The 25,249-nt window shown below is 42.8% G+C and overlaps 1 protein-coding gene across 5 annotated transcripts in view; it reads right to left on the bottom strand.

Moving 5' to 3' along the window:
* Positions 1-23,975, bottom strand: part of LOC115589951 (zinc finger protein 239-like) — a 30,955-nt gene extending 6,980 nt beyond the window's left edge. Inside the window, exons 1-4 of one of the 5 annotated variants that reach the window (XR_003985645.1) lie at positions 23,813-23,975; positions 22,603-22,698; positions 17,952-20,320; positions 16,654-17,087 (exon numbers count right to left, since the gene is read on the bottom strand). Coding sequence is in view for 1 of the 5 variants with exons in the window: in XM_030431141.1 (XP_030287001.1) it covers positions 18,782-20,320; positions 22,603-22,617 (1,554 nt within the window). In the remaining 4 variants the exon portion in view is untranslated. Of the gene's footprint in view, positions 1-1,137; positions 17,088-17,815; positions 20,321-22,602; positions 22,699-23,812 lie in introns of those variants that run through there. The other 4 variants (XR_003985646.1, XR_003985647.1, XM_030431141.1 and 1 more) reach the window with 4 other exon arrangements.
* Between the last annotated feature and the right edge of the window lie 1,274 nt (positions 23,976-25,249).

Below are 25,249 nucleotides of genomic sequence, written 5' to 3'. Positions count from 1 at the left end.
TGCAGAGAAACAGAAACAAAGTTATGCGAACATCAGTCGCTTGTCTAGTGCAGATCAGAGTCTCATGACAGCAGCCATCAGTGAGCAGCAGGATGTTATATACTCTGATAAAGTGGATGGCAATGTGGTTTTTAGTCCCCCTGTAAAACCAACACAGACCAGAGGGAGGACTATTTAACACAGTTGGCTGGATGGTAACGACTGGCCTAATCAGCGAGCTCAGGCCCCGACAAAGAGCACCGGGCCTTGAAGCCAGTTTGTCGTGGCCAAGCTGTGTAATTACATCGTAGTGTGACGCACTGGAGACTTTTTCCTAAAAGCTAACACTGTCAAAGACAATCTAAAGGTAAATCTAACGAACTCCTTCACTGACTTCCTTCTCATGTCTGAAGCCAACAGACACAAGTTTTCACCCTGCACACATATTAATGTGTGTTTGTTAGGTTTCATACAGACGGACAACATCAATAACAGATATTAGAGAATTCTCCTCACAAGGTCCATGAGGGGGACCGGAAGGGGGCGGAGCTTCAGCTCTCTAAAGCTGCAGCGGAAACGTAAGTTCGAACCATATATGGAAGTTTTCAGACAGAAGTTGAACTTTCATGTGTGTCAGCTGTTTGTCTCACAGAAGAGACAAATACTACATCTAATGTTGATAAGTTTGGTAGTGGAGGGTTTTGAACATAGACACACAGACGCCTCACTGAGCGGGTTGGCACGTTGCTACGATACGTCGCCGCCATCTTGGACGTGGCAGCTCCGCCCCGTGAACTGATACAAGTGAATGTAGTGAACTTTATAAAGCTCCTTCTACAAAGTGCTACAAGTTAATGTCTCATTTACACATTCACACACGTACGGATATATTCAGGGAACAGATATTTATATGTACACATGTCTGTGTTCTTTAGATACCAAATAATAAGAGCAGCGTGTTCATGTTGTACCTTTCACAATAAAAGCCCTTAACATGCGGCTGTTCAGCTGATCGCGCTGAGGCTTGATATCACTTTTACAAACCGATCAAAATCTTTTAGTCTCCACATTTCTTTATATATTCTAACAGTTCGGCTCACAGGTCGCAGTTTGTCCTCATGATTAAAACATGTTGGTCACTGAAACACTTTAAAATACCTGTTAGGTGTCTTTGTCCCGATCGTTTGTCTCGTGTTCGGCGAGTGAAGTCCGAATCTTTGTTCCGTCCAGCTGTTTCAGGTGAACAGTTCAGGTGAGAGTGTTGCCCGCACACAGCTCCGAACAGCCACGAGGACACAGAGTTTTTGTTGACTCTTCTTCTTCTTCTTCTTCTTCTTCTTCTTCTACTTCTTCTTCTTCTTCTTCTTCTTCTTCTTCTTCTTCTTGATGTTTTATGGCTGTTTACAAACAACTTTTTGGTGCATTACCGCCACTTACTGGTGTGGAGTGCGGGTTGGAACTTTATGCATTCTATTAATGATAAAAAAAAAATAAAAAAATGAAAAGGACAAGGGAGTAGGTTTGATTTTGATATTGGTGGGGACACACAAGTGCTCCAAGGCAGCATTCCTGAAAGTTGACGGTTCTTTTTACATTAACAATTATAATTTCACGTCATGCAGATGTTTTAGGTTAAAGCAACTGATGAAAGACAAGGAGGCAACTTCAAAGAGTTCTCATCTTTACTCTTTAGTGCAGGGCTGTAGGGCTGTAGTACAACTGTGCATCATACTGTCAATTAACATAGCCTACTGTCCATCAACAACATCGGAAATACATAAATGCAGTACAACATTGTAAATAAACAGAAATGAAATGTTATTCCTTAGGATATAAATTTGACAACTGTATAGCATCTACTGTAAACACATACACACTAGTAATACATGATGAGGCCTCTCATGAACACCAGACTTGATATAAAGCTCTGATTTTAAAGCCACATGGGTGAAGCATTGCTAGTCAGATCATCATTATCACACTGACATTTGTCACAATGCTGAATCTCATGACTAACATATCCATCATGCGTTTTAACCTCACCTGTGAATTTCCAGCCTCTCCTCCAGCTTCTCCTCCACTACCTCCTCCTGCCTCTTTCCCTTCATCTCCTCCTGCATCTCCTCCTCCATCTCCTCCAGCCTCTCTTCCTCTACCTCCTCCTGCCTCTCCTCCTCCATCTCCTCCAGCCTCTCTTCCTCTACCTCCTCCTGCCTCTCCTCCCCCATCTCCTCCAGCCTCTCTTCCTCTACCTCCTCCTGCCTCTCTTCCTCCATCTCCTCCAGCCTCTCTTCCTCTACCTCCTCCTGCCTCTCCTTCTCCATCTCCTCCAGCTTCTCCTCCACTACCTCCTCCTGCCTCTTTCCCTTCATCTCCTCCAGCCTCTCTTCCTCTACCTCCTCCTGCCTCTCCTCCTCCATCTCCTCCAGCCTATCTTCCTCTACCTCCTCCTGCCTCTCCTTCTCCATCTCCTCCAGCTTCTCCTCCACTACCTCCTCCTGCCTCTTTCCCTTCATCTCCTCCAGCCTCTCTTCCTCTACCTCCTCCTGCCTCTCCTCCTCCATCTCCTCCAGCCTATCTTCCTCTACCTCCTCCTGCCTCTCCTTCTCCATCTCCTCCAGCTTCTCCTCCACTACCTCCTCCTGCCTCTTTCCCTTCATCTCCTCCAGCCTCTCTTCCTCTACCTCCTCCTGCCTCTCCTCCTCCATCTCCTCCAGCCTCTCTTCCTCTACCTCCTCCTGCCTCTCCTCCTCCATCTCCTCCAGCCTATCTTCCTCTACCTCCTCCTGCCTCTCCTTCTCCATCTCCTCCAGCCTCTCTTCCTCTACCTCCTCCTGCCTCTCCTTCTCCATCTCCTCCAGCCTCTCTTCCTCTACCTCCTCCTGCCTCTTCTCCTCCATCTCTTCCAGCCTCTCCTCCTCCATCTCCTCCAGCCTCTCTGCTGTCTGTCACCTTACAAAAATATGTTGATGCATGACATATGAACAGATACATCAGGGATACAATCATAGAGCTTGATGGTACAGTTATTGCCTGAGCAAAAAGGCTTTTACTAAATATTAATATGACTTAATATTAAATACATTTTATAATGATGAAATCACATGTTCATCTAGAATGTGAGGTTTTATTGTATTTCCACCACAAAGTTTGTTCATTTGTGTTTTTAAACCCTTGCTCACTTCTACACAAATACATGAAAATAAGAATTAAAAATAACTTTGGAATTAAATATTTTCTTTTATTCAACATCTGTATTGTTGAGCCTCTACCTATACACCCTTGAAGTAACTTACACTTTGACGCACACACGTACACGCACGCACGCAAATAGACACAAATGTAAATGACACCACTGATATTAAAATCTGTCTAGCTGATGTGAGGAAGAACAAATGCCGAACATGTTGACCACTTACACTCGCAGTTCCAGATAACATGCACTGCCTCTCGTCCGGTCCAGCTAGCAGGTTGCACGTAGCTTTTACAAGCAGAAGGAGTGACAGCGGGGACAGCCAATCTGTAAGTTAGCGAGAAACCGGCAGCCGATCAGGGAGCGATATTTAGGTTAGAGGTGGGACTTCTAGCAGAGACCCGCATTTAACTAAACTAAAACTAAAGTCATGCTGTTCTCTAACACAAAATCAAAACCACAAAATCTGCCCTCCATCCTCTCTTCTCAGGGTCTAAAGATTGAGTGTGTTTCCAACTACAGATATCTTGGTATATTAATTGACGAATCCCTCTCTTTCGCAAATCATATCCAGCAGCTGGTGAAAAGACTGAAGCTGAAACTGAGTTTTTATTTTAGGATTAAATCCTGCCTTTGCTTTAACTGGTTTAGACTGGTTATGGCTACTTTTATGTCTGTTCTGGACTACGGTGATGTTTTATATATGCATGCCTCATCTCAAAGCTAACATGCTCTTGACACTGTGTATCATGGAGCTCTGAGGTTCATCACTGGTTTTAAAGCACTGACTCATCACTGTACGCTGTATGATCAGGTTTGATGGTCTTCCTTAACAACACGCAGACTGAGACACCTGCATATTCTCATCTATAAGGCAATTTTAGGTTTTCTTCCTTCTTACCTTTTGTCCTACATTAACCGAGGTAACGCTGGGACTTACAATCTTCGGTCTCAGGATTTGCCCCTTCTGTCTGTCCCAAAAGTCAGGACTGAACTGGGAAAGAAAGCATTTAGGTTTGCTGCTCCCTCTGCCTGGAACATGTTGCAAAAAACTTTGAAACATGATGAATTGGTGTTGTTGAACTCTTTTAAGGTGAAATTGGATGACCTGGAGGCAAAAACATCTGGTTGTAGATGTTTTGCCTGAGGCTGTTATTACTGTAGCTGACATTCAAATGTTGCTGTTTTGGATGCTGAGTGTGTTTAATGTCTTTGTCTACCAAAATTAACCCTTTGTGTGCCATAATCATTGACTAAACACTACGGACAGCGGTTGTATTGATAGTGACTACACAGTAGTGGCTGAATATTGGTAGGAACGTGTCCCTAGAGTCCCTACCTGATTCTACGCCCTTGGTCTCATTTAACAAGCTGAACCAGACGATGTGACATTTGATCAGGAATGACAGAAACTATAAATCAATCAAAAGGTTTTCTTTTACTGTGGTGGATGAAAACAAACAATCATTGATATTTTTCTTTTGCCAATTTTTCTAGAAATCCTGTTCAGATCCGCTCCACATCTGGACTGAACCGCAGTCGATGTCTTCAAAATGATTCTGTTGTCCAAACAGATCCTCACATGTAAGAATGTGAATCAGACGATTATTCAATTATCGAAACAGTTGGAAATTATGAATTCGCTTGACTTCTTAAGGAATGAAAATGGAGCTTCTTGGTCTTCAGGCTAGACGTAATGTTAGTGGGACACCAAACACACAGTGAATCGTGGTGGTGGCAGCATCAGGCTGCAGGGATGTTTCTCAGCAGCAGGTCCCGAAGGCTCGTAAAGGCAGAGGGGGAAATGAATGCAGCTAAATATAGTGAACTCCTGGAGGACATCCTGATTCAGTCAGTCAATAGCCTGCAGCAAACAGAGACGCTCCACAGTCTGATCCAAACAGCTGATGAGAACACGAAACACACATGAGGGACACATTTGTTAAAGTAGCTGAAAAACCTATATTTTTATTGACAGAAACACTTCGAAGCTCAAACGTGTCAAAAGTGATAAATCATTTATAACGGCACATTTGTGAAGCCGAGCAACTTAAGTTCAAGAAACCAAAACATCTTAAATCACATTGTTTGTTTTCACATGAATGAGTAGTTGGCCCAACCAAACGTCTTCACATTCAGTTTTTGCAGCTGTCTTTGTGTCCAGGTTTGCCCAGTGTGGTCTCTCTGCAGTGTGAAGGCCTCGGTGCTGATCCAGAGAAACTTCACCACATTAGTCAGAGCTCTTTGGTTTCTTTTTGGTGTGAATGAGGTTGTGACGTTGTAACACTTTTAAAGATCTAAATGATTTCCCACACTGCTCACACCTGAATGGTGTCTCTCCGGTGTGAACACGCCGATGGATATTTATGTCGATTACCCGATGGAACGTTTTCTCACAGCAGTCACACTTGTACCTTTTCTCTGTGGTGTGAATGTGTTGATGACTGCTCAGTCCACTCTGGTTACTGAAAGTTTTCCCACATTCTTCACACCAGTACGGTCTCTCCCCAGTGTGACAACGCCGGTGCTTCGTCAGGTTACATGAAGTAGAGTAACTTTTCCCACATAGGTCGCAGGTATGTGGTTTCTCTCCGGAGTGACTACGTTGGTGAACAGTGAGATGATTTCGCCTGAAGAAACGTTTCCCACATTGGTCACAGCTGTACGGTTTCTCTCCAGTGTGACCACGCTGATGAGTCTTGAGGTGATCTGAATACTTGAAGGTTTTCCCGCACTCATCACAGCTGTATGGTTTCTCTCCAGTGTGAACACGTCCGTGTAATTTAAGGTTACCTGACGTGCCAAAAGCTGCGCCGCACTCGTCACAGCTGTACGGTTTCTCTCCAGTGTGAACACGTCTGTGTATTTTAAGGTTACCCAACGTGCTAAAAGCTGCGCCACACTCGTCACAGCTGTACGGTTTCTCTCCAGTGTGACTACGCTGATGAGTCTTGAGGTGACCTGAATACATGAAGGTTTTCCCGCACTCGTCACAGCTGTATGGTTTCTCTCCAGTGTGAACACGTCTGTGTAATTTAAGGTTACTTGACATGCTAAAAGCTGCGCCGCACTCGTCACAGCTGTACAGTTTCTCTCCAGTGTGACTACGCTGATGAACCTTGAGGTGACCTGAATACATAAAGGTTTTCCCGCACTCGTCACAGCTGTACGGTTTCTCTCCAGTGTGACGTCTCTGATGCGCCACTAAAGATCCAGCTCTGGTGAAGGATTTCTCGCGGAGCTGACAGGTGTGATGTTCACACTCCTTTCTTCCTCTTGGTTTCTATAGCAACAGAGAGACAGAGAGAGAGAGTGAGACAGAGAGAGAGTGAGTGTGATGTCAGAGTGGAGCAAAATATCTAGACACATGAACAACATGTAGAGCACGTCACTGGGAAATAAACCACAATGTTCAGGTCAGACTAAACCCGGGAGGTCCACTGGTTTCATTGTGGAACTGCTCCGAAGTGGTTCTGCTCCGTTGTCCGTCAACCCACCTGCTGAGTTTGCAGTGCAGCACGGCCTGGCAGCTGGAGTTGGAGACCGAGGACTTCGCAAGATAATTACAGAATCACATGCAACTCCAGTTAAAGGTAAGTGTGATAAACACAACAACACAAAGTGTTCCCAAATAAAGGATTAGAAGAGCTTGTATTTGACTCTTCTTTTAGGTTCCTGTGCTGCGTGAACACAGAGTGTTTTATTCTGAAAATTAACTGGCAGTGGAGCCAGTGGAGGATCGGAGCGTCACACACCTGGAGGCAGGTAGTGCTGCGTCTGACACTTGTTAGATCCTGAGTTTATATCTGTCCGGGAGGAGCTGGATCAGCTCTCCATCTTAAAAGTCAGGTCACTAGACCTACACGATGTTGCTTTAATATGAATTTAACGAGGGACTGCCTAAGATAATAACGTCTCATCCAGCGTCTCACTGCCTACAGCCGGATGTCTTCCTGCGTCCTCTTCTAGCGCCTGAGTCAGATACAGTCATCAGCCGTGACCCGTAACAGCAGCTCTGCTCTGAATCAGTGGTGGTTCTAGGGGGGCCAACAGGGGCCAGTGCCTTCGTAACTGAGTCAGAACCCCCTGAACAGACAGTCTGCATCTATGATAAAATGGCAGATTTCTTGTGATGATTTTGTGCTGAAGGGAAAGACGGAAATAAAGGTTTCACAAGATGCATTGCCTTGAGAGAGCCGACCGGAGGGTGATCCGAGCGAGGTTCCGCAGAGGAACAAATATCTGAACTGGAGCTGAGTGAAAGTATTTTATTTGTTTAATTGAACAGAAGACAGGATTTTCATCGGGTCTGAAAATGTTGTTGCTGACTTTTTCTGATGTTGTAATTCATGTGTTTCCAATCTAAAAATGATTTCCCTCTCATACTGAGCTGTACGGACTGAAGGTTTACATGTTCCAAGGGTGAAAGGATTTTATTTTCTTCTTCTCCTAAAGTTTCCCAAAATGCACATAAATTAAAACATTTTTAAATGTTTTGTATAGATGCTACACATGATTTTCCATTGAGGCTTTTCCAATTTAAATTTGACTGATATTTATTAACATGTCTTTTAGTTAAATTTATAGTTTTAATAAGATGAAGACTGATGGCTCTGATGGTTTTACAATAAACCCCACAGTCCCATAAAGTTCTTGTCATTTTCACTTTAAATAGAATACATTTAAATGATTATTGCTGTGTTGTTATTTGTTTATATTCTTTAGTTTAGAGAGTTGTATTTTTAATTTAATCAACTGTTTTTATTTTCAGTTTTTCACAAGTTACAACTTATCATGTTGATGTTTGTTTGTCTTGTATTAGTTTACTACACAATTAGAAATTATAAACCCTGTTCTTAGTCTTGTTTATCCCTCGTCTGCCCCTCGAAAAATCAAAAATCTGCCGCCCCTGATTAGATATCAGGGATATGCAACTGCCATTTCATTTGTGTCAACAAATTATTGTCAACATGAGTTGACACATCATCATAATACTGAGGTTAGGAAGACATGCAATTCAGACGCAATTCTTCAAAGCAATAAAACACTGGTCTATTATTAGGCTATTTATTGGAGGGCAAGTGCAAACTAGAAATACAGGCTACACATCTAAAAATGTGACAAAACCAAGATATGACTACTGTGACTGTTAGTAGGAACAGCAATGTTTACAACAGTGTTCTGTTCTCCAAGTTCCTCTCAGAGCAGAACAAAGTTTTATATCATCACCTCATTAATATTGTGAGTTTGAATTTCCCTTATAAAACTACAGACTGCTCCTTAAAGAGGCTTAAGTTGAATCATTCTTCATTTCAAACTCTGCAGAATTTAGAAGAAGGTTCCAGTGATTTAGAACTTATAATCGCAAAGTTTCTGAAAGTTTGTGAAGTTTGTTTTTACTCAACAAATCTTTAAATCACTGCATTTGTTAATGGAGTCTGGTGATGTTGTGGTTACTAGTTCACTTCAGGTTCTGATGAAATGCTGAATTTACAAGAAGGACACAATGATTCAGAACCTCAGTCGGTACCAGCTGCTCTCCAGAGCCGGGTCAGTGCGATTACCGTAACTGTAAGTGCATTTGCGCACTGAAAAAAAACATGCTGCTGATTTGATCAAGCAAACGCGAAGCTGAGAGACTGATGACATCATTCAGAGAGAACATGGTCAAACATTCACCTTCTGAGAACTCATCCTCCTCTTCCCCACTCAGCCTTCGTCCTGGACACGCCGACACAGAGTTGTGTGTATGTGTGTGAGAGAGAGCTGTTCTGAAACACACAAAATGGCCAGCTGTCTTCACCACCAACAGAAGAACGAGAAAAGAAAGACCATATATGGTGTGTCGGCTGGTTGGCTGCAGAAGAGACAAAAACTACTCTTGATTCATGAACAAATACACGATCATGTTAAAATAAGTCTGCAATAATTTAGAACTGGAGTCAGCTCAAAGTTCAAACAAGGTTTTTATCTTGTACAAGACGAACATCCGCAGAGCAACACGCAGGTCAGTTAGAGTGAAGAGTGAGGAGAACAGCTTTTATCTGTCTCTGTGGGGGTGTTATCACTCCGCCCCCCTCATTCACAGAGAAGGAAGTCATAACCTCAGTGGTCACTAAAAACCTTACATGGGCCATAAAACAACCTAAAACTGGTCACAGGTCAGTTTAAACAGTTATATTGTAAGACTTCAGTTCACGTCTCTCTTCATGAAGCACAACATTTCCATCACATATCTCCTGTTTATACATTTTGTGTAATGTGAGAGTGAAAACGTGATCAGGCAGTTCAAAACATTCTAATCATCCATTATCCTTCTAAATAAAAGAAAATCTCTCACGCAGGAACTCCATCTGTCAGGACACAGAAGTTACATAAAAATACACATAAGTTCAAAAGCATTTTTATTACATTGTTACCCCCAAAACAAAACATGAGCGTACTCACCAAGCTAGTCCACCCATCGGGCTGACCCTAACCCTTTATACCTGGCTAAACTATCCTTTAAACAATAAAAGAGATGGGGTCACTTTCCATGTGTACAAATGCTGTGAGTATAAACGGCTCCTCTGCAGTGTGAGCTGGATCCACGTCAGTCTTTAAGCTATGCAGACTGCTCCTCTCCTGTTGGTTCTGTTGGAAGAGATACTGTAGACATAACACGCTTGTTCTTTATCATGTAGTCAACAATTGTTTCAGTCAATCCTGTATCATGTCCCTTCGTGTCTGTTAGCGGTGCCTGAATGGCCTGAACTGTTGGGTTGGATGTGAGGAAGAAAATACACATTTGGAATGACGGAGCTCCTTGACCTCCAGACCTGAAATGGTGATTCCTGTCTGTGTCCTTAATCAAAAGACATCGAGGGCCGATTTAATCACAATGTTAAATGTGATCAAACTGATCAGCTGTGATGAGCTAATCACACTCTCCACAGTGCCCCCCCCCCCCCTCCTTTCTTTTGAATTCCTATTGATTGAACCTGCCATTGTGTCTCCTTTGTTCTTACTGTATAAAATGCTGTCTGGGTCGACTCACTGGCTCAGATCTGCTCTGTGCCTGTCAGTTCACCAGTTTACCGGTATTCTTTGAATAAACACATCACCACAGCAAACTTCTCTACAGGACTTGAATGATTTCTTCAACAGATGTGTGAGCTTGATGCTACAGCTGGTACACATGTTACCCAACTGTTTCTTCCATAGCCGTTCTTAGTTTTGCTCTAATACTTCCATTGTTTGTTTCTTTCCACCAGTCCTACTGACTGTGGATGACAGCTGCAATGGAACCTGGGTTGGGTTGAATATATTTCAGATAATCTTTGTATTACTTGATTCCTAAAATGAGGACCATCATCACAATAAATCGTCTCTGGAAAACATTACCTCGCAGTTTTTAAGGTAGCTCAGATTTTGGCCACAGTTATTGCATCATTGTTCACTGTTGGTGTGATTTCTGCCTGTTAGGAGAACATATCTATTATTACTAAACAGTATTTCTTTCCTTCAGCTCTATTTCATTCAGTAAAATCCATACAAATACATTGAAATGGGTAAGTTGCTTCTGGGAATGTACCTGTTTGGACGTAGTCTACCTTGAGAATTGTGCTTGGAGCAAATTAATCATGGGGCACAAAAATGTTTAGCGTGGTTTTGGAATCCATATGTAGTAAATATGTTCCCTCCTGCCGAGACATGGACATTCCCATGACTCAATGTTGCAGCAAATCGTAAATGGACGACTGTATTTGCTTTATAGAGTGTATCTCGACCTGATAATGATCATAGTACATTGTGCAGTGCAGCTCTTTTGGATCGCTTTTGCTCCAACGTTCCATTAAGTCTCTCCCTAACAGATTCACTGACACATGTTTGAGAGGACTGTTTTATTTCTCCTTGGATCGGTAGTTGACACGGGTCGACTGAGTGGCTCGGTGTCTATGTGTCCTGTTGCAGACTTCACCTTCATGCCTTTACCGTGTTGGAGTGGCAGTCTACTACTACCACCTTCATCTTCTCTGATTATTGTTCTGCACGCTTCTGTATCACAGAGAAAACAGAGTTTTATGATTATCAACCAACAGGGTACCATCAGTGAGTGTGTATGTTTGTGTGCCCGTCTGTTCATGACCTGATTTATTGGCTAGTGAGGAAGAAAATACGCATTTGGAGTGATGGAGCCCTTTGACCTCCAGACCTGAAATGGTGGTTCCTTTCTGTCTCCTTAATAAAAAGACATCGAGGGCCGATTTGATCACTATGTTAAATGCGATCAAACTGATGTGATCAGCTGTGATCAGCTTCCTATTGTTTGAACCTGCCATTGTGTCTCCTTTGTTCGTACTGTATAAAATACTGTAGTTTCATTCGCTCTGGGTCCACTCAGTCAGTCTACCTGTTTATTGGTATTCTTTGAATAAACACACATCACAGCAAACTGCTCAACAGGACTTGGATGATTTCTTCAACACGAGCCATGCCAATGAATCCTCCTCTCGTCTGGGTCTCCCTCCTCCTCCGCTTCCCCACCACCTCCTTGACCTCTGACCTTTAGAGCTCTACATTCTCAAGCCCAATGTCCAAATTAGCCACACTTGTCGCAGCTGTCATCTCCTCCAGGTGTCCGTCCTCCTCCTCCTCCTCCTCCTCTCCCTCTCCGGCCTCAACAGTTGACATTACCTTGTAAATACACATCAGTAAATGTATTAGCAGGATTTTCATCATTATATTCGGCCATGGCAAATACTTCACTTGCCTTTTTTGTTCCACCTTTCTTGGCGTTCTTTTCTCTCAGTACATTCTCTGTGTGCACTGCATGGTGGGTCGTAGCTTGTATCCCGGCTGTTCCAACACCAATTAGCTTCCTTACAAACTGTTAAACAGTCTTTGAGATTGTTTTCTCTGAACGCTCCTGTGTTTTCCCTCAGATGCGGACCGCTGCATGCTGCGTCTTTCATGGCACTCTCTGTCCACACTCTTTACACTCTAACTGTCGCATCATGCCCAGCTCTCGGGTTAGGCATTTATCAGAGACATTTCTTCTTCTTCTATGTTAACATTCACTGACTTCTTAGGAGGAGAGAGTATAGTCATGGCAGAAGCATTATAAGTGTTATATTTTACCTGTCCTTTCCTTATCAGTCCCTGACTCTTAGACGTGGGTGAACGACATGAACCTATTCTTTAATAGGTTTGATCAGACACCCACCCCTCTCCCGACCCAGCCATTTCTGCTGCCCCCCACCACCTCTTCAATCCCCCCTGTTTCCTGCCCCATTCTCACCTCTACATCCCTCTCCAGAGCTTTCATGTCATAGACTCCCCCCGCTGCCCCCCCTGACATCCACTCTCCCCCCACATCCGACACTCAGCCCCCCTGCTCCACTCTGTCCCTCTCGTCTCTCCAGCTGAGAAATGAGTTGAGGAAGATGAAGGTGAAGAAGGCTACGGGTCCAGATGGGATCAGCTCCAGGCTCCTCAAGTCCTGTGCAGACCAGCTGTGCAGGATTGTGGAATATATCTTCAACATGAGCCTGAAGCTGACAAAAGTGCCACTGCTGTGGAAAACCTCCTGCGTGGTACCTGCACCAAAGATCCCTCACCCAAAAGACTTCAACAGCTACAGACCAGCTGCTCTCACTTCACACCTGATGAAGACTCTGGAGCGGCTGGTCATCGTCCATCTCCGCCCTCTCGTGGGTCCTTTTATGGACCCTCTCAAGTTTGCATACCAACCTGACATCGGAGTGGACGACGCCATCATCTTCCTCCTGGACAGATCACTCTCTCACCTGGAGAAGCCTGGAAGCACTGTGAGGATCATGTTCTTTGATTTCTCCAGTGCCGTTAACACCATTCAGCCTGCACTCCTGGGGGACAAGCTGGGGCTCGCAGGGGTGAGCCAACACCTTACATCCTGGATCTTGGATTACCTCACTAACCGGCCACAGTATGTGAGGACTTGGGACTACGTGTCTGACACAATAATCTGCAGTACAGGGGCCCCACAGGGAACAGTCCTGGCCCCTTTCCTGTACATCGCAGACTTCTACCAACAATCCCCTCACTGCCATCTACAGAAGTTCTCTGACGACTCTGCTATCGTCGGCCTCATCAGGGACGGAGACGACAGAGCCTAAAGAGAACTTATTCAGGACTTTGTGGACTGGAGCCAGCGGAACCACCTCCAGCTCAACGCCGGGAAGACCAAAGAGCTGGTGGTGGATTTCCGGAGGCACAGACAACCCTGCATACAGGTGAGATTCTGGGAACAGACCTCGAGATGGTACGTGAACCTGGGAGTTCACCTGAACAATAAACTGGACCGGACTGATCACACTGCAGCTACATTTAAGAAAGGTCAGAGCAGACTGTATCTGCTGAGGAAGCTGACCTCTTTCCATTACTCTGTGGTGGCATCAGCCATTTTCTATGGAGTAGTATGCTGGAGCAGCAGCATCTCAGCAGCAGACAGTGTAGTGGCAAATATAAACTGGGTCATGATCATGCATATACATTTTATTTGAGAAATACACCTTCTAACAGTGAATATGAGCCTGATGTAAGACCAAGGTCAGATACTCCCTTTATAATAACAGGGCTGGAGTGAGGAAGCAACAGGTGAGACACTTTGCAGCCATTAGGGAAGATATTAAAAAATATTAAGATGATAGTCTTGCGTGATCATGACGAGGGGGGTCGTCCAAGAGGGGCGTTGGTGACACTGACCCCAGGTATAAAAGGGGGTTATCCGGGGAGATTTCTCAGTTCTTCGGGGGTACCTCATGGATTTATAACTTCTCTTGGAATAAACACCTTTTTGACTGAAGACCTGCTGCCTCGCATCTGATTTGGACTTAGGCTCTGGAGCAAATTTTCGGACTTAGTCTCTGGAGCAGTTTTGGGACTTAGTCCCTGGAGTGATTTTGGGACTTAGGTTCTGAGTGGATTTCTCCTCTGGGTTGGATTTAAAATCTGGGCTGTTTCTCCTTTGATTTGGATCTTAACCTTTGAGCGGATTTACTGGGCCTGATTGTGGAATAATTTGACGGATAACGATGGTAGTCTCCCACTACAACAGGAGGAGACTGGATAAACTTATCAAGAAGGCCAGCTCCATCCTGGGATGCCCTCTTGACTCAGTGCAGGTGGTGGGAGAGAGCAGGATGATGGACAAGATGTCATCACTGCTGATGCAGGAGTCCAACCTGTAGGTCACTGTCACAGCACTTGGCAGCTCCTTCAGCAACAGACTGATCCACCCTCAGTGTGTGAAGGAGAGGTATCACAGGTCCTTCCTGCTGCTGTCAGACTGTACAACCAGCACTGCTCTGTATAGACCTCACCCTGTACTCTGCACTGTGCAATAAGTCTGTACAAACACCCATATTTATGATCTATACTTAAAATCTGTATATAAATATTTGTTGCTCATTTTTTGCACTATTCATGTAAATATGTACATACGTAGATTCTATTTTTCTTTCCTTTTAAATTATTTAGTCTACTTTGCTATTGCTCTGTTCTTGTAATATTCTGCTGTTGCGACAAACAAATTTCCCTGTCTGCAGGACATCAAAGGATTTCTGATTCTGATTCTGATTCTGATTGATGATTTGAGTGCCTGACTCAGTGTTTGCCTAGATGGTCCGTCTCCCCTCTTTGGTTAGCCCTGTCACTGTCCCACTCTCCAGAGGACCTGGCCTCCCTGTCCAAACAAGGCTTTAGGAACCCCACAGTGGAGGTTGAGGTGTCTGCACACCTACACATTCAGAGCTAAGCTTTAATAGTGATAGTTGTTTTCCTTTACTCTGAGGGAGTTAAAGTTCAGCTGGAGGACAGGCCCGTATGGAGCACTAAAACTAAATTTATCTCTCATTACAGTCGTTTAGAGCTGACTTAAGGTATACATTTCCATATAAGCATAAAGAGACGATCTGGTCCATTTTAGGCTGTAAGTTCCAAGAAGTGACCTCAGCGGAAGTAAGTTAATGTACAGAAAGAGGCAGGTTAACTTCTATTTCTACTGTTGGATAGATGGACCCTCAATCCACCAAAGTGACCAATTGGAAGAAGTGGGACGATGCGAGTGAATAGACTTTAAAAAGGGCGGTCGGATGCAGACATGAGATTTGGTTTCAATAAAGATTGCTCTATCATTCCATCCAGCCTTGCCTCCGCAGAATTCTTTTATCAACATACTACACACCAACACCTTTGATGAAGAGAGCCTAGAAACTACAAGGTCTTTTCAGTAGTTTTTTTTCCTCTGCCTTGCAAGGTCTTCAGGTCCGCTGATGTGGAGAAAAGTTTTTGTTAAAATAATTCTGTGATAACTGGAGGAAGCAGATCGGAGTCAGCTCAAAGCTCAAACAAGGTTGAATCTAGTTCAAGAGGAGCATTCACAGAGCAACACGCAAGTCTGTTACAGAGTGAAGACTGAGGAGAACAACATCTGTCTCTGTGGGTGTGTTGTCACTTTGATAGTTACTAGTTTATTCCCTCCTGCATTTAAGGAAATAGTTCCCAGAGAAGGACGTGATAACCTTCAGTGATTATTCAATACCTTACACTGTTTATAAAACCTAAAACGAGGTCACAAGTCACGTTAAACAGTTACATTGAACATTTTTGTGTAAGACTTCAGTTCACCTCTCTCTTCATGAAGCACAACATTTACATCACAATGTCAGTTTGCCCTCATTATTTCTGCTTTATTGATGACATTATTATCATTTATAATAATAATAATAATAACAGCTGTATTTAAAGGAGCATCTCACCTTAAAAACCAAACTCTGAACATGGCTAGTTGATTTGAAGGATGTTGTTAATGGTGCGATGACGTCATACCTCAGTCACGTTCAGTCAGAGTGTTGCAGCCAGGTGCTAACTGTTAGCAACAGCAGAGCTAATGAGCACTTTGTGTTATTACCTCATCGATAGTGTCAAGAGAAAAATTCTTTGGACTGCTCCTTTAAAGAGACGCTTAATTTCTTCCCTCTAAACTTGTTTTAAAGTTTGATGCAGCAGAATATAAACTCATTTAATCAGGTTTAAAGTACGTGGATGGATTTATTTTGCATTTTACAAGAAGTCTTTTTAAACTTACTGAACTTTGTAAGAATTCATGTTTTCATTGAAATATAAGGAACAAAATCAGCGACTGACAGCAGGCTGAACAACAATAAACCTAATGACTGTCATATCATAATTACACTGACATGCTGAAGAAGATCTGCAAGGTTACCTATGATGTGATGTCACTTTCTGTTCGATACATAAAAAACATGTCAATGACTGAGACAAACAGACTCCATGTTTCTACTCAAAAACAGAAAGAGGTTCTTGTAGAACATTTGCTGAATTTCCAAGAATGACAAAATGAGATAGAGTCTGTCAGAGACTGAGTTTCACAACATTATAAAGTTTATTTTAACTCAACAACTGTTAAAATCACTACATTTGTTAATGGAGCCTGGTGATATTGGATCAGTGTGTTCAAAAACATGTGCTGCTAAAATCAGCAGGTTAACAGACATTTGATCTACCTCCCAGTGAAGCACCTGGAGATCAGACACAGTGTTTTGTCTTCTTCCTGTTGTCTCACTTAGGACATTAGTTAAGAAGGTGTCCTTCAGTGTTGTCACCACCTCTGATCGGATCATTTAGGAGGGGCATCAAACAATAAAAACGGATTATAAAACAGCAAGATAAAGAGTCTTTATGACAGAGGACAGACAAATAAGTTTCGGCTTACTGCCCGTCAGATTAGAGAGACTGCCTTCACCTAAAAGTGGGCGGGGCATGAGGCCAGGGCAAAGTACCCAGATGGGCTGCTGTCATTTCTGAACACCTCCGACAGGAACTGATGACGTATGAGGGTGTTAAAGTGTCGTCCTCTTTATTGTGTATCAGTCTGAACAGAAAAGAAAAACAGCGAATAAAGATGTAAAATACAGGTTATTACCAGTGTTGGGTACAGTTACTTTGGAAAGTATTTAATTAGGTTACAATGTTACCATCAATTAAAAGTAATCAGTTACGTTACAGCGTTACCTATGAATAAAAGTAACGCGTTAGAGTACTCATGCGTTACTAAGAACGTAATAGCCGTTTGCAGCGCCTCGCACATGCTGCAACTGAACTGACACACACACAGCCTCCTTTAAATGCACAGAGAAGTCGTGACAATGATGAACGTCAGTCATTTAGCCTTTTTTATTTGAAGTGGAATTTTTAGTGGTCGACAGAAGTTTTTCACTGACTGTGCAATTTGTCGTTATGTTGTTCTTGTCCTTTTCACTGGCGAATTGAAAATAATGTGCGTACTTCCACGATGCAAAAGCTGTCCTCTCTGCCATCTTGCCGGTGGTTCGAAAACACTCACACACACACACACACCTACACACAGGTAACGTAGGTCAGCGGCAGGGCACAGACGCATCACAGCGCTGCGCCTCTGCTGACACATCCGCAGGTGGCACAGTACTGTCTGACAAAAAGCAGGCTGCAGTCAGGATTTTCCTTTCCTTATCCAGAGAAATTCTTAAAATAAGGATTATTTTTTTAAAAAAATAACGAAGTTACTGATTGCTTGACGCACGAAATAAACACGTTACGTTACACATCACACAAAAAAAGTAATTAGAGTACTCTAACGCGTTACTTTGTAACGCTTTACCCACAACACTGGTTATTACATAAAGTCCACACAGGAGGAGAATTTGTTTCAATGCACATCAGTAATACAAAGAGAAAACACTTGAATCTTTTCACAGACCGGCTGTAATGAACCTGTTCTGTCTGCATCCAAACCTCCTTCCATTGGACGTCAGCCTGAGCCCTCGCAGACATCAGCTGTCCCGGGACTCTGCAAGCCCTGAAACTACAATAATAAAATACATTCTGATGACCTCTACAGGCCATTTTACAAATTAAAAATCAGTTCTAAGATGTCACATCGGCATTGCAATGAATTGCGGGTAACTAAACCAGTGAAGTCTGCAGAAAGTCCACTTGAGGGGTCCTCGGATAGGTGAAATGGACTTCCTGTGGATCGCTGCTGCAACACTTTGCTTTCTCTTTATCAAACAGAACGCGTACAAGAAAACGTCTCTTCTACTTTGAGGTCTTGATCACCATATCAGCTTCTGAGTGACCGCTGGCAGTTGCTTAGTAAATTAGCACTTTAGTCTGTAGATGTTAACAGTCTCAATTCACACAAACTTGTGTAAAAATTGGAAGTTTCACAGCACTGTGCTGGGTCCAAGACCTGAAGAAACAATCCTTGAGTCCTCGCTGTACATCAACTCCTGCAACTGTATGTAAACGATGCGTATTAAATGTGATCAGAGATTTAGAGTAAAAATATCCTCAAAAGAGGTTTTAGGCTGCATGATGTAAAAGATAGTTCATTACATTTAGAATTGATCAAATGTAATTGCCCAAATGTGCCCAAAAATCACAATCACATTGTATATAAAACACAATAGTAGTAATACACTAAATATAATAGTTTTTTGTTACTAGATGGGTGACATTCTTGATGGATAAAGAATCATCAGTGCAGATTTAATCGTTAGAATGAGTTCGCTTGTCTCTGAAAATTGTTCATATGGATGCAGTGTGAGAGCATCTGTGTTTTTGAATGTAACGAGGATGAGAAAAAGCTTTCCCACACTGGCCACAGCTGTATGGTTTCTCTCCAGTATGAACACGTTTGTGTTTTGTTAGGTCACCAGAAAAGGTAAAAGCTTTCCCACACTTGCCACAGCTGTATGGTTTCTCTCCTGTGTGAACTAGTTGATGGGATTTCAACTCTGATATTGTCCTAAAAGCTTTTCCACACTGGTCACAGCTGTATGGTTTCTCTCCAGTATGAACACGTCTGTGATTTTTCAGGTTGCCAGAAGAGATAAAAGCTTTCCCACACTGGTCACAGCTGTATGGTTTCTCTCCTGTGTGAACTAGTTGATGGCATTTCAAATTTGAAGTTCTCTTGAAAGCTTTCCCACACTGGTCACAGCTGAACGGTTTCACTCTAGTGTGCGTGAGTTGATGGACTTTTACTTCACTTCGGGATTTAAAAGGCTTCCCACATTGTTGACACCAGTATGGTTTCTCTCCAGTATGAACACGTCTGTGTATTGTTAGTTTACTAGAAGAGTTAAAAGCTTTCCCACACTGGTCACAACTGTATGGTTTCTCTCCAGTGTGAATGCGTTGATGGACTGTCAACCCTGATCTTGACTTAAAACTAATCCCACACTGGTCACAGCTGTATGGTGTCTCTCCAGTATGAATACGTCTGTGTATTGTTAGGTGACTAGAAGAGTTAAAAGCTTTCCCACACTGGTCACAGCTGTATGGTTTCTCTCCAGTATGAAACCGTTTGTGTATTGTTAGTTTACTAGAAGAGGTAAAAGCTTTCCCACACTGGTCACAGCTGTATGGTTTCTCTCCAGTATGACCCCGTTTGTGTATTGTTAGTTTACTAGAAGAGGTAAAAGCTTTCCCACACTGGTCACAACTGTATGGTTTCTCTCCAGTATGAGCAAGTCTGTGTTCTGTTAGGTTACTAGAAGTGGTAAAAGCTTTCCCACACTGGTCACAGCTGTATGGTTTCAATCCAGTGTGAATGCGTTGATGGGATTTCAACGCTGATGTTGTCCTGAAAGCTTTCCCACACTGGTCACAGCTGTATGGTTTCAATCCAGTGTGAATGCGTTGATGGGATTTCAACTCTGATGTTGTCCTGCAAGCTTTCCCACACTGGTCACAGCTGTATGGTTTCAATCCAGTGTGAATGCGTTGATGGGATTTCAACGCTGATGTTGTCCTGAAAGCTTTCCCACACTGGTCACAGCTGTATGGTTTCAATCCAGTGTGAATGCGTTGATGGGATTTCAACTCTGACGTTGTCCTGAAAGCTTTCCCACACTGGTCACAGCTGTATGGTTTCAATCCAGTGTGAATGCGTTGATGGGATTTCAACTCTGATGTTGTCCTGAAAGCTTTCTCACACTGGTCACAGCTGAATTTGAACACAGTGTGAGTTCTCCGATGGCTCTTCAAAGAGTTTGATGTTTTAAAGGATTTATCACAGTGCTGACAGCTGTGACATTCCAGTCCTTCTCCTCTCCTCTGTTTCTATAGCAACAAACAGACAAACAGAGAGAGAAAGTAAGTGAAACATCATGATGGAGCGAGCTACAAATGACAAACAACATTTAGAAGTGTTGGGCATAACATTTACCCAGAGCAGGGCAGCAGGACCAGAGTCCAGTTCTGATATTTGGAAATATGATGACCCTTGAATTTAGCATCAGGCTGAATGGGATGGCTGGGGCTCCCAGATGTCAAACCAACTAATCTACCAACGATTGAGAACAGTGACCTGTCAAAATGCAACACCTGCATTCAGGTCACCAGCTTCACTTATGTTTCTTGTTGTCATACTTCTGTATTTCAAATGTTGGGAGGAGCCAGATGCCCCAGAGTTGGTGGGCGGGGCCCTCACTGTCAGCTGATCAGTCACTGATCTTCACCTCTCAGCTTTGTTGGTGCTGTTGGTGAATATCAAATGCAGATATTGGACACATATGATTTCTTGTGAGCATTCATGCGAGTTAAAAATACTGAACTCAAGCGTTTTGCGTAATGCTGTGTGACAAAAGCCTGTTGGCGTTTATGTCCACACGCACATCATGATGTTAATGTCGCTTATCAGAATCAGAAACAAAATTATCACCAAGAAGGATTTTACACCAACGAGGAATTTGTCCTGGTGAATATGGTGCATACATTAAAGACCAATGTAAACAGAGACATAAGTATGGGATGACTGATAATTAAAGACAGAAGAGCTGTACAGGAATGACAACAGACTAAAAAATGAAAGATCGTTAAAAATGATCAATATTGTCTAAATTCTGCATTATTGCAATGCAAAGATTTAAGGGCGGTAGTGGGTATGAGTGCCAGAGTACAAGAGTCAGTGTCAGTGGGGGTCTCAGGACTTGTTAAGGATCTTAACTGCAGTAGGGAATAAACTGTTCATGTAGTGGGAGGTTCCCATTTTAGGACCTGGTTGATGACGTTGCCCAGGAAGCGGCAGGACTCCACAGAGTCAACTGGAAAGCCACACAGGATGACAGGAACGGGTGGGGCTGGGTTCTTCCTGAAGTCCACGACTATCTCCACTGTCCTTAAAGTGTTAAGCTCCAGGTTGATCTGTTCCTGGGTAGTCCAGACACTGCCATGTTAACTGCATCGTTTACAGATGAGTGGGTTAGTTAGGGATTTGAGGTGGGGCAGCACAAGGCGCTCCACAGAGTCAACTGGGAAGCCACCCAGGATGACGGGGACGGGTGGGGCAGAGGTGTGAAGTGGAGAGGCCCAGGGTCCTGCTGAGCTGGGGGTGGTGGGGTTGGTGAGATCAGTGAAGGTGTCGCGTGGGATGGTGTCACGACTGTGTCTTTGTCTCTCAAAGCGGCAGTAGAACTCGCTAAGTTCATTTGCAAGTCGCAGGTCGTTGATGGAGTGGGGGGATTTAGGTTTGTAATTTGTTATCTGTCTGAGCCCCTTCCAGAGAGAACCAGAGTCGTTATCTAAGAACTGGTGTTGTTGTTTCTCATAGTACTTTTCATTTTATGACATGAAATTCATAAAAAACAATGTAGGAGAGGATAATTATAGCAAATTTTACAGCTGTACACCAGCAGTTCTACTCAGACTGAGACGGGACAAAAAAAGGAGCTGCCATGGAGGGACATGAGTGGAAAAGTCAGACTACCTGGTAAGTTTTGAAAATACATCTCAGCACAGCGTAACTCTGATCGATGCATTCAGGGACCAAGCATTTAAAAAAGATTGTGCTTGTCGTCTGATTTACAGACTGTACTGTAAGATTTCTGTAACATGTTGCTTTTGTTGCTTCACCCCCAACACTGCTCATCCTGAAGAGGGTTTGTGAAGCCTCTTCTGTGGATATGTGCTCTGAAGATGTGTTAATGTACAAAGCACAACAATGGTTGACGTCTATAAGAAGTCTTATGTGTGTCATGGGGCGATGTGTTGGTAAACCAGAGTTGTGAGTATTGATTTCTGTTATCATAGAAGGATGAGGAGAGACGGCCTCTCTTCACTCATCATCCATGTGCTGCTGATGTGTGACGCTTGTTTGCCGGCAATAAAGAAATTGAAGAAAATAAATATTGCGTCAGTCTCTCATCTGCACCAGACACACGACTGATCTTCGGTTGCCACAACAACAGATCACAGTCACTGTTTGTTTGACCTCACTGTTCAAAGACACCACCATCACACTGTGGTTATTAAAGCCTGAACTCATTGTCACAATGTGAACGTCCTCAGGTGTAAAGACTGAATGAATCATGTAGAGTCACTTTACACACACTTCAAACACTCACCTGCTGAGAACTCATCTTCTTCTTCCTCACTCGGCCTTCGTCGTGGAGAATTTGTCTTCCAGAGAATCTGCAGCTCGTCAGCTCGAAGGAGTTTATCTGCAGACAAACAAACAAAGTTGTGTGAACATCAGTCGCTTGTCTGGTGCAGATCAGAGTCTCATCATGTTATACACTCTGATAAAGTGGATGGTGATGTGGTTTTTAGTCCCCCTGTAAAACCAACACAGACCAGAGGAGGACTATTTAACACAGTTGGCTTGATGGTAACGACTGGCCTAATCAGCGAGCTCAGGCCCCGACAAAGAGCGCCAGGCCTTGAGGCCAGTTTGTGTGACCAAGCTGTGTAATTACATCGTAGTGTGACGCACTGGAGACTGTTTCCTAAAAGCTAGCACTGTCAAAGACAATCTAAAGGTAAATGTAATGAACTCCTTCACTGACTTCCTTCTCATGTCTGAAGCCGAGAGACGAGTTTTCACCCTGCACACATATTAATGTGTGTTTATTAGGTTTCATACAGAAGAACAACATCAATATAATCAACAGCTATTAGAGAATTCTTCTCACAAGGTCCATGAGGGGGACCGGAAGGGGGCGGGGCTTCAGCTCTCTACAGCTGCAGCGGAAACGTGCGTTCGAACCATATATGGAAGTTTTCAGACAGAAGTTGAACTTTCATGTGTGTCAGCTGATTGTCTCACAGAAGAGACAAATACTACATTTAATGTTGATAAGTTTGGTAGTGGAGGGTTTTGAACATAGACACACAGACGCCTCACTGAGCGGGTTGGCACGTTGCTACGATACGTCGCCGCCATCTTGGACGTGGCAGCTCCGCCCCGTGAACTGATACAAGTGAATGTAGTGAACTTTATAAAGCTCCTTCTACAAAGTGCTATAAGTTAATGTCTCATTTACACATTCACACACAGACGGATATATTCAGGGAACAGATATTTATATGTACACATGTCTGTGTTCTTTAGATACCAAATAATAAGAGGAGCGTGTTCATGTTGTACCTTTCACAATAAAAGCCCTAAACATGCGGCTGTAACAGCTGATCGCTGGGAAGCTTGATATCAATTTTACAAACTGATCAAAATCTTTCAGTCTCCACATTTCTGTATATATTCTAACAGTTCGGCTCACAGGTCGCAGTTTGTCCCCATGATTAAAACATGCTGGTCGCTGAAACACTTTAAAATACCTGTTCGGTGTCTTTGTCCCGATCGTTTGTCTCGTGTTCGGCGAGTGAAGTCAGAATCTTTGTTCCGTACAGCAGTTTCAGGTGAACAGTTCAGGTGAGAGTGTTGCCCGCACACAGCTCCGAACAGCCACGAGGACATAGAGTTTGTGTTGACTCGGTTACAACCCGCTGATTTATTTTGTCTGGTTAACCGGAAACACGGCGCTTCAAGTAGTGTTGGTGAATACCGCCCGTCCGTTATTGTGGGGTTAATTTACAAAGTTAATGTTTTATGAACGTGGATGTATGTTTATGTGTTACTGCATTCATCTAGTATAAAAGTATAAAGTTATCTACTTATAACCTTTAACACAGTAACAGTTTTGTTGCGGGCATGTGAGCGGACACCTCTGTCTCGGGGTCCTGAACTCCACAGGAACCAGGATGTGATGGTAAACACCGGTTTATTCAAATGCCTTATTTAAAGCAACAACATTACATGAATGATGACAAACTCACACAAAAACATCCTCATTTTCCATTTAAAGTAAATTCACACCTCCTTTGAGAATCCAACCTGAAAGATTAATACGGTGGTTTATGTCACATTTCACAAGCAAATATACAACAGATAAAAAGAAGAAAAGAAAGTATGAGAGGAGCATAAAATAAACAACAAACAAATTAAAAGTAAAATCATATAAACAAGTTAAGTCACACCAATTGAATACAAGATGTTTAGGAAAGGTTCAGTTCTGCTATAAATGTGTAAAGTTTCTCTGCACAGAGAATAATTATTTGTTTCAGACATTTTTGTAACAAGGAGAGTTCATTCTCAAGAGCTATGAGGGGGAATTTGCCATACGGACACTTGTGTATGTAATATCTTGTAATCATAATGAGATTATTCACTAAAAACTCTGTCTCACATTCATAAAACAGGTGCTCTGTTGTTTCCAGATTCGTTTTACAAATTCAACAGTTTTTTAACACAAATATAAATCTTCTTTCATAAATTCATTTGAAGGATAAATGTTGTTTAAAGTTTTGAAATAAACTTCTTTGGGGGAATTTTAAGTATTTTGTTGGAATAGTTGATGTTTCAGATTTGTTATAATCTTTAAGAGTGAGCTTTTTGTTAATTTAATTAAATTTAGTTTATAGGGACAATGCAGGTTAACACAGTAAAACTTCCACTCGTTACAAACAAGTCAATGTGACTGATGTTCTGCATCTAGAGATTATAGCTAATGCTAGTTTCCAACTCCCGTCCCTAGTTAGGATTTTAATAGAAGAAAGAAGGTAAGAAGAACGACATCAAAGTTACATTTCAACATAATGAAATGTACAATACATCTAAAATCATACCAAGTCCTGACTCATTAAAAATGCATACAGCTCTGATTTTGTTTCAGCCAGACTTTAACATTTGTATTAAAAATCTTAATGTCTCTATAT

Source organism: Sparus aurata, chromosome 10 (assembly GCF_900880675.1).
Source record: "Sparus aurata chromosome 10, fSpaAur1.1, whole genome shotgun sequence".
NCBI classification, from domain to species: Eukaryota; Metazoa; Chordata; class Actinopteri; order Spariformes; family Sparidae; genus Sparus; species Sparus aurata.
The sequence above is the reverse complement of the archived record's forward strand: the minus strand, read 5'-3'. Positions and strand labels throughout refer to the sequence as shown.